At 39.5% G+C, this 12179-nt stretch overlaps 1 protein-coding gene across 1 annotated transcript; it reads left to right on the plus strand.

Annotated features, from left to right (window-relative positions):
• The first annotated feature begins 6599 nt into the window (after positions 1-6599).
• On the plus strand, positions 6600-9156 carry LOC138982626 (P2X purinoceptor 7-like). Its single transcript, XM_070355957.1, has 3 exons — positions 6600-7018; positions 7493-7708; positions 8916-9156. The coding sequence occupies exons 1-3, from the start codon at positions 6900-6902 to the stop codon at positions 9073-9075; spliced, it is 495 nt and encodes a 164-aa protein (XP_070212058.1). The 5' UTR covers positions 6600-6899; the 3' UTR covers positions 9076-9156.
• Positions 9157-12179: the final 3023 nt, after the last annotated feature.

Below are 12179 nucleotides of genomic sequence, written 5' to 3' on the forward strand. Positions count from 1 at the left end.
TTCAGAAAAGACCATTAACCTGTTTAGCTATACAGGATAGGTAAAGTCTCGCCTTTTTGATGGTTTGCTATAGTGAAAAGATATCTGCCGTTTCATTTTCATATTCATGCTTTTATTATCATTTCAGTATCATTCAGAATGGGTCGTTTCGATACGCTGTTTTCGTAAACTTGACTTTTGAAGCCAATTAAAAAGACGTTTGACTTTTGTGTGTCTGTTTTTGATAACACGTCCCAGAAATAGCCTTTTTCCATCTTCAAGTACAGATTTTGAAACGTTTGAAGTCCGTCTATTTTCCTTTTATTATTTAGCTTTTTTACTTTTGTTTAATTGGCATCATTATTTTGGTACCTCAGTGTTTTGAACCGATAGCTCAGTGCATATTTTATTTTCTGCGTTTAAATAAGTATTCTATAAAATAACTTTTTTTCTTCTGTAATTGCATTTATTTAATTCTAGAACTTCAGAATTAACTTTGCTTGTTAGATATAAAATAACATAAAAAGGAAGGGGAGGGGGAGGGGGGGGGAGGATAGAAACCCGAACTGTGCTGAAAGAATCATTATTGTTTATTTTGTGTCGACTTTCTTGACCAAAAGCGTGAACGAGCGGACACAGTCTGAAGTAGCATCTTTTATGGAGTCAGCGTTTCCTGGTTTAGTTTTTGTGTTTCTTTCCTTGTTTCTTTTTCTTGCTTTGTTGGTGTGTTTCTTTCTTTTTTTCCCTGGTCAGATTTGTTGTTGTTACAGAATTCTTTATTAAACTTGAACGTAGTGTACGAGAGAAAATCCCAACTGAAGCCTTTTTTTTATTTTGTTTGTTTGTTTGTTTGTTTGTTTCTTTCTTTTTTTTCTTTCTTTCTTTCTTTCTTTCTTTGTTTGTTTGTTTCTTTCTGTCGGTCTTTCTTTCTGTCGGTCTTTCTTTCTTTGTTTCTTTCTGTCGGTCATTCTTTCTGTCGGTCATTCTTTCTTTGTTTCTTTCTTTCTTTCTGTCGGTCTTTCTTTCTTTGTTTCTTTGTTTCTTTCTGTCGATCTTTCTTTCTGTCGGTCATTCTTTCTTTGTTTCTTTCTTTCTTTTTGTCGGTCTTTCTTTCTGTCGGTCATTCTTTCTTTGTTTCTTTCTTTCTTTCTGTCGGTCTTTCTTTCTTTGTTTCTTTCTGTCGGTCTTTCTTTCTGTCGGTCATTCTTTCTTTGTTTCTTTCTTTCTTTCTGTCGGTCTTTCTTTCTGTCGGTCTTTCTTTCTGTCGGTCATTCTTTCTTTGTTTCTTTGTTTCTTTCTGTCGGTCATTCTTTCTTTGTTTCTTTGTTTCTTTCTGTCGGTCATTCTTTCTTTGTTTCTTTCTGTCGGTCTTTCTTTCTGTCGGTCATTCTTTCTTTGTTTCTTTGTTTCTTTCTGTCGGTCTTTCTTTCTGTCGGTCATTCTTTCTTTGTTTCTTTGTTTCTTTCTGTTGGTCTTTCTTTCTTTGTTTCTTTCTTTCTTTCTGTCGGTCTTTCTTTCTGTCGGTCATTCTTTCTTTGTTTCTTTGTTTCTTTCTGTCGGTCTTTCTTTCTGTCGGTCTTTCTTTCTTTGTTTCTTTGTTTCTTTCTGTCGGTCTTTCTTTCTGTCGGTCTTTCTTTCTTTGTTTCTTTGTTTCTTTCTGTCGGTCTTTCTTTCTTTGTTTCTTTCTTTCTTTTTGTCGGTCTTTCTTTCTTTGTTTCTTTCTGTCGGTCATTCTTTCTTTGTTTCTTTGTTTCTTTCTGTCGGTCATTCTTTCTTTGTTTCTTTGTTTCTTTCTGTCGGTCATTCTTTCTTTGTTTCTTTGTTTCTTTCTGTCGGTCATTCTTTCTTTGTTTCTTTGTTTCTTTCTGTCGGTCTTTCTTTCTGTCGGTCATTCTTTCTTTGTTTCTTTGTTTCTTTCTGTCGGTCTTTCTTTCTGTCGGTCTTTCTTTCTGTCGGTCATTCTTTCTTTGTTTCTTTGTTTCTTTCTGTCGGTCTTTCTTTCTGTCGGTCATTCTTTCTTTGTTTCTTTGTTTCTTTCTGTCGGTCTTTCTTTCTGTCGGTCATTCTTTCTTTGTTTCTTTGTTTCTTTCTGTCGGTCTTTCTTTTTGTCAGTCATTTTTTCTTTGTTTCTTTCTTTCTTTCTGTCGGTCTTTCTTTCTGTCGGTCTTTCTTTCTGTCGGTCATTCTTTCTTTGTTTCTTTCTGTCGGTCATTCTTTCTTTGTTTCTTTCTGTCGGTCATTCTTTCTTTGTTTCTTTGTTTCTTTCTGTTGGTCATTCTTTCTGTCGGTCATTCTTTCTTTGTTTCTTTCTGTCGGTCATTCTTTCTTTGTTTCTTTGTTTCTTTCTGTCGGTCATTCTTTCTGTCGGTCATTCTTTCTTTGTTTCTTTCTTTCTTTCTGTCGGTCATTCTTTCTGTCGGTCATTCTTTCTTTGTTTCTTTGTTTCTTTCTGTCGGTCATTCTTTCTTTGTTTCTTTGTTTCTTTCTGTCGGTCTTTCTTTCTTTGTTTCTTTGTTTCTTTCTGTCGGTCATTCTTTCTGTCGGTCATTCTTTCTTTGTTTCTTTCTTTTTTTCTTTTTTTCTTTTGTTTCCTTTTTATATTTAGTCAAGTTTTGACTAAATATTTTAACATCGAGGGGGAATCGAAACGAGGGTATGGTGTATGTGCGTCTGTCTGTCTGTGTGTGTGTGTAGAGCGATTCAGACTAAACTACTGGACCGATCTTTATGAAATTTGACATGAGAGTTCCTGGGTATGAAATCCCCGAACGTTTTTTTCATTTTTTTTATAAATGTCTTTGATGACGTCATATCCGGCTTTTCGTGAAAGTTGAGGCGGCACTGTCACGCCCTCATTTTTCAACCAAATTGGTTGAAATTTTGGTCAAGTAATCTTCGACGAAGCCCGGGGTTCGGTATTGCATTTCAGCTTGGTGGCTTAAAAATTAATTAATGACTTTGGTCATTAAAAATCTGAAAATTGTAAAAAAAAATAAAAATTTATAAAACGATCCAAATTTACGTTTATCTTATTCTCCATCATTTGCTGATTCCAAAAACATATAAATATGTTATATTCGGATTAAAAACAAGCTCTGAAAATTAAATATATAAAAATTATTATCAAATTTTTTTTTTCGAAATCGTTTTAAAAACACTTTCATCTTATTCCTTGTCGGTTCCTGATTCCAAAAACATATAGATATGATATGTTTGGATTAAAAACACGCTCAGAAAGTTAAAACGAAGAGAGGTACAGAAAAGCGTGCTATGCAGCATAGCGTAACCACTACCCCGCTCTTCTTGTCAATTTCACTGCCTATGCCGTGAGCGGTGGACCACGAGTATACGGTCTTGCTGCGTTGCATTGCGTTCAGTTTCATTCTGTGAGTTCGACAGCTACTTGACTAAATATTGTATTTTCGCCTTACGCGACTTGTTTCTTTCTCTTTCTTTCTTTCCCTTTTTTGTTCATTTTAAGATTTAAATAACTTTTTTTATGAGGGCTTCTATAACTGGATGTAGTAATGTTCGAGAGAGATCAATGGTGAAGAGTGGCAGGGAAGGAACTGGATGTAGTCTTCTTCTTCTTCTTCGTTCGTGGGCTGAAACTCCCACGTACACTCGTGTTTTTGCACGAGTGGAATTTTACGTGTATGACCGTTTTTACCCCGCCATTTAGGCAGCCATACGCCGCTTTCGGAGGAAGCATGCTGGGTATTTTCGTGTTTCTATAACCCACCGAACTCTGACATGGATTACAGGATCTTTTACGTGCGCACTTGGTCTTGTGCTTGCGTGTACACACGAAGGGGGATAAGTCACTAGCAGGTCTGCACATAAGTTGACCTGGGAGATCGGAAAAATCTCCACACTTAACCCACCAGGCGGCCGCGGCCGGGATTCGAACCCTCGACCTTCCGATTAGGAGGCCGACGTCTTACCACCACGCCACAGCGCCCGTCACTGGATGTAGTAATGTACGAGAGAGATCAATGATGAAAAGTGGCAGGGAAGGAACTGGATGTAGTAATGTTCGAGAGAGATCAATGGTGAAGAGTGGCAGGGAAGGAACTGGATGTAGTAATGTACGAGAGAGATCAATGATGAAAAGTGGCAGGGAATGAACTGGATGTAGTAATGTACGAGAGAGATCAATGGTGAAAAGTGACAGGGAATGAACTGGATGTAGTAATGTACGAGAGAGATCAATGGTGAAAAGTGACAGGGAATGAACTGGATGTAGTAATGTACGAGAGAGATCAATGCTGAAAAGTGGCAGGGAATTAACTGGAAACTTACATTGACACGCGAGCGGGAACGTGCTCGGGTGACTTAAGGGTAAATTTTTTTCTCCCGAAAAAAAAAGAACAAGGAGCGACGGAGTGGGGTTGAGAAAAGAGGTGTGTCACCGCGATTGTACTCCGAGAACTTATGGAATGCTCATTCAAAAGCGTTGACGCTGCCCTCATTTTCACTGCCTCCGATGAGACATACCCTTGCAGCATATGATATGCGTGAGACGCTGTGCCTCCACAATATTGGCCTCCATTCGCATGATGCGGACACATTCCAGAAATTGATCTGTTCGCCACGCATCGGTCGTACCAGTGGGAGACTCCATCATCATCACATTATAGATATGCATGATACGAATTCTTCCAGATAATATTGTTACATTCGTATTTATTTTCTCATTTTTTTTCGACGCATATCTTCGATGGCGTCATATCCGCCCGTTAAAAACATCGAGGCGGCACTGTGGCGACCGCATTTTTTTTATAACATTGATTGCGATTTTGACACAGTTCAGACTATGGTTTTGTGTTTCAGTTTCAATGCTTTCAAATCCATTAATTCAACTGTTATTTAAAATCCGAAACACGCACGCACGCACACACACACACACACACGCACGCACGCACGCACACACACACACACAAACACACACACACATACACTCACACACACACCACACACACACCACACACACACACACACACACACACACACACACACACACACACACACACACACATACACAAAATGACATCCCTGTATTATCTATTTTTGTGTGAATCAATCAATATATAGATATGTAATAATAATAATAATAATATAATAATAATAATAAATGAGCATTTATATAGCGCAACATCATAACTTTACAATTATGCTCTTTGCGCTTGACACATTTAAAATTAAAACACAGTTATACAAGCATTTACATCTACATTCATAGTCAACAACGCTTAATTAAAAGCATACACCATCAAACATACATTACAAAAAATTCTTCCACAACTAAGTAATAAAAACATGAATAAAATAGGTAGTGAAAACAAGGAAATACCAGCTGAATACCCTTGATCAAACAGAACATGTTATCAACAATTCTGAAAACAGCCCTTGATGTTTATATACATTATCACATTATCACTAAAACAACAAATACACTACATGTAGCCTACTGATGGACTGAGAAAAATATGTTTATTTAAGAAGAAAAAATAAACACAAAAACTTAGGTTTACTGCTGGTATAAGACCAAAATGGTTGACCTATCTCGGTCAACGGATTTCCGTCAGCCAGGACTCGGGGGAAGGCTTACTGATTTTGTTTTGATATTTTTAGGCCGACAAATTAACCGATTGTTTTGATATCGCTTTGCAATTGCGCGACTTGTTTCTCTCTGCCCGATGCTGCTTTTGTATGAAAAAACAACAACAACAACAGACAAACAAGTATATAATACGCGTAATGTTTCAAAACTCCTGGAAAAATGTTGCTCAGTTAAAATCCTTGACGTATTTCTCATCTTTACATTGCGCGCCCCTTTTTCCCTAGTGAATGGTTTTATCTGTAGTTTAAGATAGATTTGCTTGGAGTTTCACAATTCAAAAAATGTTATTTTAATCATTGACGCCATTTTGCAATGGTCGAGTGTTCTTAACCAGTACAAAACGCCTTAAGACATCACACAGGCCACGTTAAATGTGAGCCATATCGTTCGCTTTTCTATTATGTAGCCGCAAGCTCCCGTACTCATGCTTGTATAAGGGACAACGAAATCGTTGCAAAATCAGGTCTATAGTTTTCATATCTGTATAATCTATCAAAAAGCCGTCACACGCACGCGCACACACGAATACACATCTATTTATGCATACACGCATACACTAAAATAAGGTTTCCGCAGGAAGTAACGATGCGCTGATGAAATACAGATTAAAACGTTATAGAAGTTATGACCGAACTTGACTTGTTCGCGTTCAGAGGACAAAAATTAAGTGGCTTTGTTTTGTTTTTTATCTGCTTACACAGCGGTGCCAAAATAGAAAAACAACAGGGCAGGCACGCAGGCCCACACACACACACACACACACACACACACACACACACACACACACACACACACACACACACACACATACACACACACACATACACACACACACACCCCTACCAGCACCGCATGTGAACCCCATATCGGCCCCATGTTATTTTGCACATGTCATCTGGGGTAACAACGAATGGAGTGGAGACATGCCGCCCACATGCACCCCATATGTGACCCTCCACCACGAAATGTCACCTCGCGCGGTTCTGCGCTAGGCTTAAAGGTCAACCACATTGCTCGGTCAAAAAAATTCTGCTGAGAGAACATTACTAAATAGTACCAGATGCAAAATATTGGCAAGCAAAGTCCTTTGGTTTAATAGATATCGATCAATGAAAGTGGGTTTTCATACCTGCAATTAAGGGTAAGGGAAGTAAGAATCTAAAACGCAGCCATAGCTGATCTCCCCTCGCAGTGACGTCAGCAGCTGTATTGGCAATGGCAGACCATGACAACAGTGAAACAAGCAGCGTTTCTTCACTGGAACTATCGTGCTACGGTAGTGATTTTGAGGTTTTGAATGAACACGATCTTCAACCATACCAGTTTTGAACCTGAGCTGTCCGATGCTGAGGTTGAGGAAACACCCGACAGAGACGATTTTAGCGAGTCTCTCGATCGTTTGATGTCCACCAACTGGTAAGAAACTACCACTGATTCAGTGATTGTGAGACTCTTCCTCGTATATATTCCTATTATAGAATCGATTCTGGTAGAGCTTGTTTTGCAGTCAGTAATTTGTAAAGTTTGTGCGATGTCTTCTTTTACCCTTGATGCAATTCATGCATGCCAGAAAGTGATGCGCATTCCTGATAATAATTTTAGTCAAAACATCATCCTACTGAGTAGTCAGTATGCCCACTCAATCATTGCTAGTAGCACTAGCAGTCCCCAAAACTAAAACTAGCCAAATCAGTACACGTATGGATATACCAATTTTCCAATGGAATAACAATTTATTATGGTTTTGTCTAGACATAATGGTCACTACCATTGGTTGTGAATTTGTCCATTTCAGTTGTTTTACTGCCTTAGTAGATCAATTTTTTTTTGTGTGAGTTTGTAGACTGCAGAGAATTTGAACTAAACTTGTATCAAATTTTGTGTGTGCAGGTGTCAGTGCGCAAACTGTGCAGGCATGGGCTCAATCCGAGAATGCCGCTGTTGTCAAGAAATTCCAGAAATGGAATCACTGACAGTAAGCACAGGGGTGGGCTGCATCACTGACCACCCTGGCTTCAGATCAGTGTGCTTGGACCACTATGTCTTGGAGACATGCTATCACTGGTACAACCAGCAGTATGGGAGGGCTATACAGGATGCTAATGAGTAAGTTATTTTTTTTTTAGAATTGTAATCATGATACTATAAATAGGTTTATGTCATAGATGTGCAAAAACAAATAATAAAATTAAAAAAATGAAATTTAATTGTCAGATATTCATTTTTATTTCAAGACAATTCATTTATTCGCATGTGCTAATTCTGAGCAAAGCAATATGGGGAATGTTTTCAAGTATCCTGATTGTACACTTTGTGTACTGTGGACTGGGTGGCCGAGTGGTAACGCACTTGCGCTCGGAAGCGAGAGGTTGCGAGTTCGACCCTGGGTCAAGGCGTTAGGCCAAAAAAAAAAAATTGTCTGTTTAGGGTAACCCGACCGACCCTATCGATTTGGCGCCGACCCAAAAACTTTTTTTTGATTTCAAAAAAAAAAAAAAAAAAAAAGAGGTAAAAATGCTTAAAAGAGACATTTGGCGTTTCTTTCTCTCCCTTTCTCTCTGTTTTATTTATACGTTAGTTTTGAAACATGTGTTCATCAAATATAAGAAGTGAATGTTCAGCCAACATAGCATTTACAAAAAACAAAAAAACAAAAAAACAAAAAAAATTTACCTACCTACCGACCCTACTTTTTTTGGTCATGTTACCCTAAACAGACAATTTTTTTTTTGGCCTTAGCAATTTTCTCCCCCCTTTCCTAACCTAGGTGGTGGGTGCTAGTCTTTCGGATGAGACGAAACACCGAGGTCCCTTCGTGTACACTACATTGGGGTGTGCACGTTAAAGATCCCACTATTGACAAAAGGGTCTTGTGTGTGGCGCACGTTATATGTCTTTCGGATGAGATGAAAAACCGAGGTCCCTTTGTGTACACTACATTGGGGTGTGCACGTTAAAGATCCCACGATTGACAAAAGGGTCTTTCCTGGCAAAATTGTATAGGCATAGATAAAAATGTCTACCAAAATACCCGTGTGACTTGGAATAATAGGCCGTGAAAAGTAGGATATGCGCCAAAATGTCTGCAATCTGCTGGCCGTTGTGAATGCGTGATGTATTGTGTAAAAAAATTCCATCTCACACGGCATAAATAAATCCCTGCGCCTTGAATATGTGCGCGATATAAATTGCATAAAATTTTTTTTACAAAATCCCTGCGCTTAGAACTGTACCCACGGAATACGCGCGATATAAGCCTCATATTGATTGATTGATACTGTCATTAATACTGTATGCTTGTTTTTCTTTCCAGGCGGTATCGGTATGTAGCTTACCGCATGCTTGTGCGGTGGGTCTGGAAATGGCTGGGGAGAGACATCAGGGTCACCTTACCAGCTTGTGCGGTTGCAAGAATTAGAGAACAGTTTCCTAGTGCAGATGGGCAGTACGTGGGTTATAGGGACCCAGAGTAATATTACATTATATGACAGCATCAGCCCATTATTTTTTGCATCCTTATGTGTTCCAATTTTATTGATAATACATTGTCATTGTGATTATACGTTAATTGGATCTGTGATCCAAACATGGCTTTTGGTCAATCGAGATGGAAGTTTATTCCACAAGCCCGTAGGGCGAGTGGAATAAACTGCCATCGAGATTGACCAAAAGGCATGTTTGGATCACAGATCCAATTAACATATATATCTCGACATTCACTGGTCTTAGGGTTTTTGTTTTCAAAGAAGAAAGAAACTTGCTTGAACACGGACCACTTCTCCGAGCAAAATCAACAAACCTAATCACTCGCATTCCACCTCAAGGTCTCGGCCAACCAAGACTATGGCATACTCGTAGCAAAGCCGCCGAATGGTACCGTAAACCAAGAATAGTGACGTAAGAGAATAGCATGTCGTCTTTTGATTTGGAACGTGACGTGTTTCAGAACTTCTTCTGGACAACTCGGATGGTCTTCTGCGAAGTGGTTGGCACGAGATTCTTTTTCTTCTTCGACAGTTCATCCTCCGATACTGTAGCAAAACGTTTAATCTTTTTTTCACTTTCGAGTATGCGGACGACTGAACTTGACCGCGAAAAAGTAGTCCTTTCGGAATCATTACGCCGAGTCTGAACATGAGGTCTGAACATTGTTTTTAGGCAGGATCTAGGTGAAAGCGAGGCTGTTCTTATCTCTGTGTACAGTCGAGAGAGAGAGAAATACATGTCGAGACATTAAATATTATCATTACATTGACGAGAAAATAAATATTATTATTACATTGACGAGAAAACTATTTTGATGTGTGTTTGTAGTTGGTTCAGCTTGTGCCACACATTGATTTGAAAAAGTGTGTTTATATATTTATATTTAAGATACAGAAGTGCAACAGTAAAATCATGTAGTTTGTAACATGCATAGTGTAGTTGGTATATTTTTGTGTGCAAGGAGCATGGGGGTGGGTGGGGAGTGTTCACAGCTTTTTATGATTTTCAAATGTGTATACGAATTTAACTAATAAAAACAAGTTAATACTGCCATTGTCACATCCACCTTTGTTTTTGTGTCACCATGAGATAGCGAAAGCGGTCAGATATATTTCACATGTGGATTGTGTGGTGGTGTCTCACCTCACTCATACCTCAAAGTCATTGAAACAAGTAGTTATAAGTTATCACTTGCAGAGTCAGGTCTGCTCTTTTTTAAACTGTTTTGTCAACATAACAACAAATTCTACGGTACACAACTTACTTTTCCAATAAACTCAACAACTTACTCTTTTCTCCAAGTTAAATTTACTTTCCATCTTGTCAAGTAAACAATAACCAACACATAAACATTCACAGGCACATTCACCCATCCTCTCAGATAACGAAAAGCACAATCATTAGTCCACAAAGCTATGTGTAGCTAACAGTTAATTTACCACTGAAAGTCAGTTCTTGTAAAGACTTGCTCAAAGTACACACACATTAAGCATTCAAGTATTGATCATAGTATGTCACAAATTTGACATTATTCGAGCACACACACACTTGGCCAAATAATGCACACCTGAATGTATTTATTTAAAACGAAAATACTAAAAAGAATTAGTGATTTACCAACAAAATAAATAAATTAAAAAAATATAATAATAATGCGACAAATAGAACACAAACACAGCTCGGTAGCGGGACGGGTCAAGCTGACACTGACCGTACCAGTGGGCACTGCCAGCCGTGTTGTTTACAAACCCAAACACAGGGCGATAGCTGGACGGGTCAAGCTGACACTGACCGATATTTATGTGAAAACACGCACCGCGCTTCATCTGTGTGTTTCGCGTGCGACATCCCCGATGGATGGTTGGGACTGAACCAGGCTTTAGAGTCCTTATTGTTTTAATTCCGAAACTTCTCACCAATGCCTCACGTGGAGGGTAGCAGTCACCTTCGAAATGTTCATGGCAAATCGCAGACGACGAAGTCGGTGTCCCATACTAAGATACTTTGGGCCAAAGTTTACTCTTTTCTCTTGCACGAACTGACTGACTGGGGTTTTTTTCCGGGAAGCGGTGCAAGGTGTAGCCATCGGCTTGTTTATTTGTGCATCGCCCAACCGCACAATATAGGCCATTGGAAGTTTTTCTTCGTTTTGGTTCAGAACTAACACTATCCGAGATATGCGCCGCCATTGTTGACTACATATTCTGACGTCACGAGGCTAATGATCACGTGGGCGCGGTTTTCACAGGTGCAAAAGGTTATCCGAAGTAGATTTTATTCAATATAAAAAAAAAGAAGCATTTTTCGGAAAAAAGATTTTCGGCATGCGACTTCACTTAGTATGTAGATGTTTTGTGCAAAGTTTCATTTTTCAATGTGGATGACCTTTAATGTAAGGGGAGTGTCTGGTAACAGTGTGAGGGTCACCTTAGTCACAGGCTTATAACTCAAACAGTTTTCGCTCTTTTCTAAAACGGTTTTCACCACTGGATAGAGCATAAAAAACTCTTTAGGAAAATGTAAAAATATGAAAACCATGCAAAGGTGACATGTGACTCATTCCGTGGTGGAGGGTCACATATGTTACCCACATACAGCACAGCTACCCAGCCAGCACGCTCAGACTGATGTGCCCCAGATCGAGCTCACATATGGGGCTGATCTGGGTAACCCATATATGACCCATACTGGAAGCTCAAATGGTATTGGTGTGGGTCCTATCTGGGCAATAAACATGCTCCCTACATGTGGCCTACTCTGGGCCAAAATGCAGCCCGCTTTGAGCCAGTGCGCATCCCATATTGGGTCCGGATGCACCCCACATGCGGCCAGCATTCGACCAGGGTACACCCCACATTGAGCACGGATGGGGCCGATCTGGGCAACCCATATATGACCCATACTGGAAACGCAAAGGGTGTTGGTGTGGGTCCTATCTGGGCAATACACATGCTTCCAACATGTGTCCCACTTTAGGCCAGGATGCATCGAACATGCAGCCCGCTTTGAGCCAGACCGCACCCCTCATTGCGTCCGGATGTACCCCACATTCGGCCTGCATTGGACCAGGGACTAGCCTGCCCTTGGCTTC

Source organism: Littorina saxatilis, linkage group LG12 (genome assembly GCF_037325665.1).
Source record: "Littorina saxatilis isolate snail1 linkage group LG12, US_GU_Lsax_2.0, whole genome shotgun sequence".
NCBI lineage: Eukaryota > Metazoa > Mollusca > Gastropoda > Littorinimorpha > Littorinidae > Littorina > Littorina saxatilis.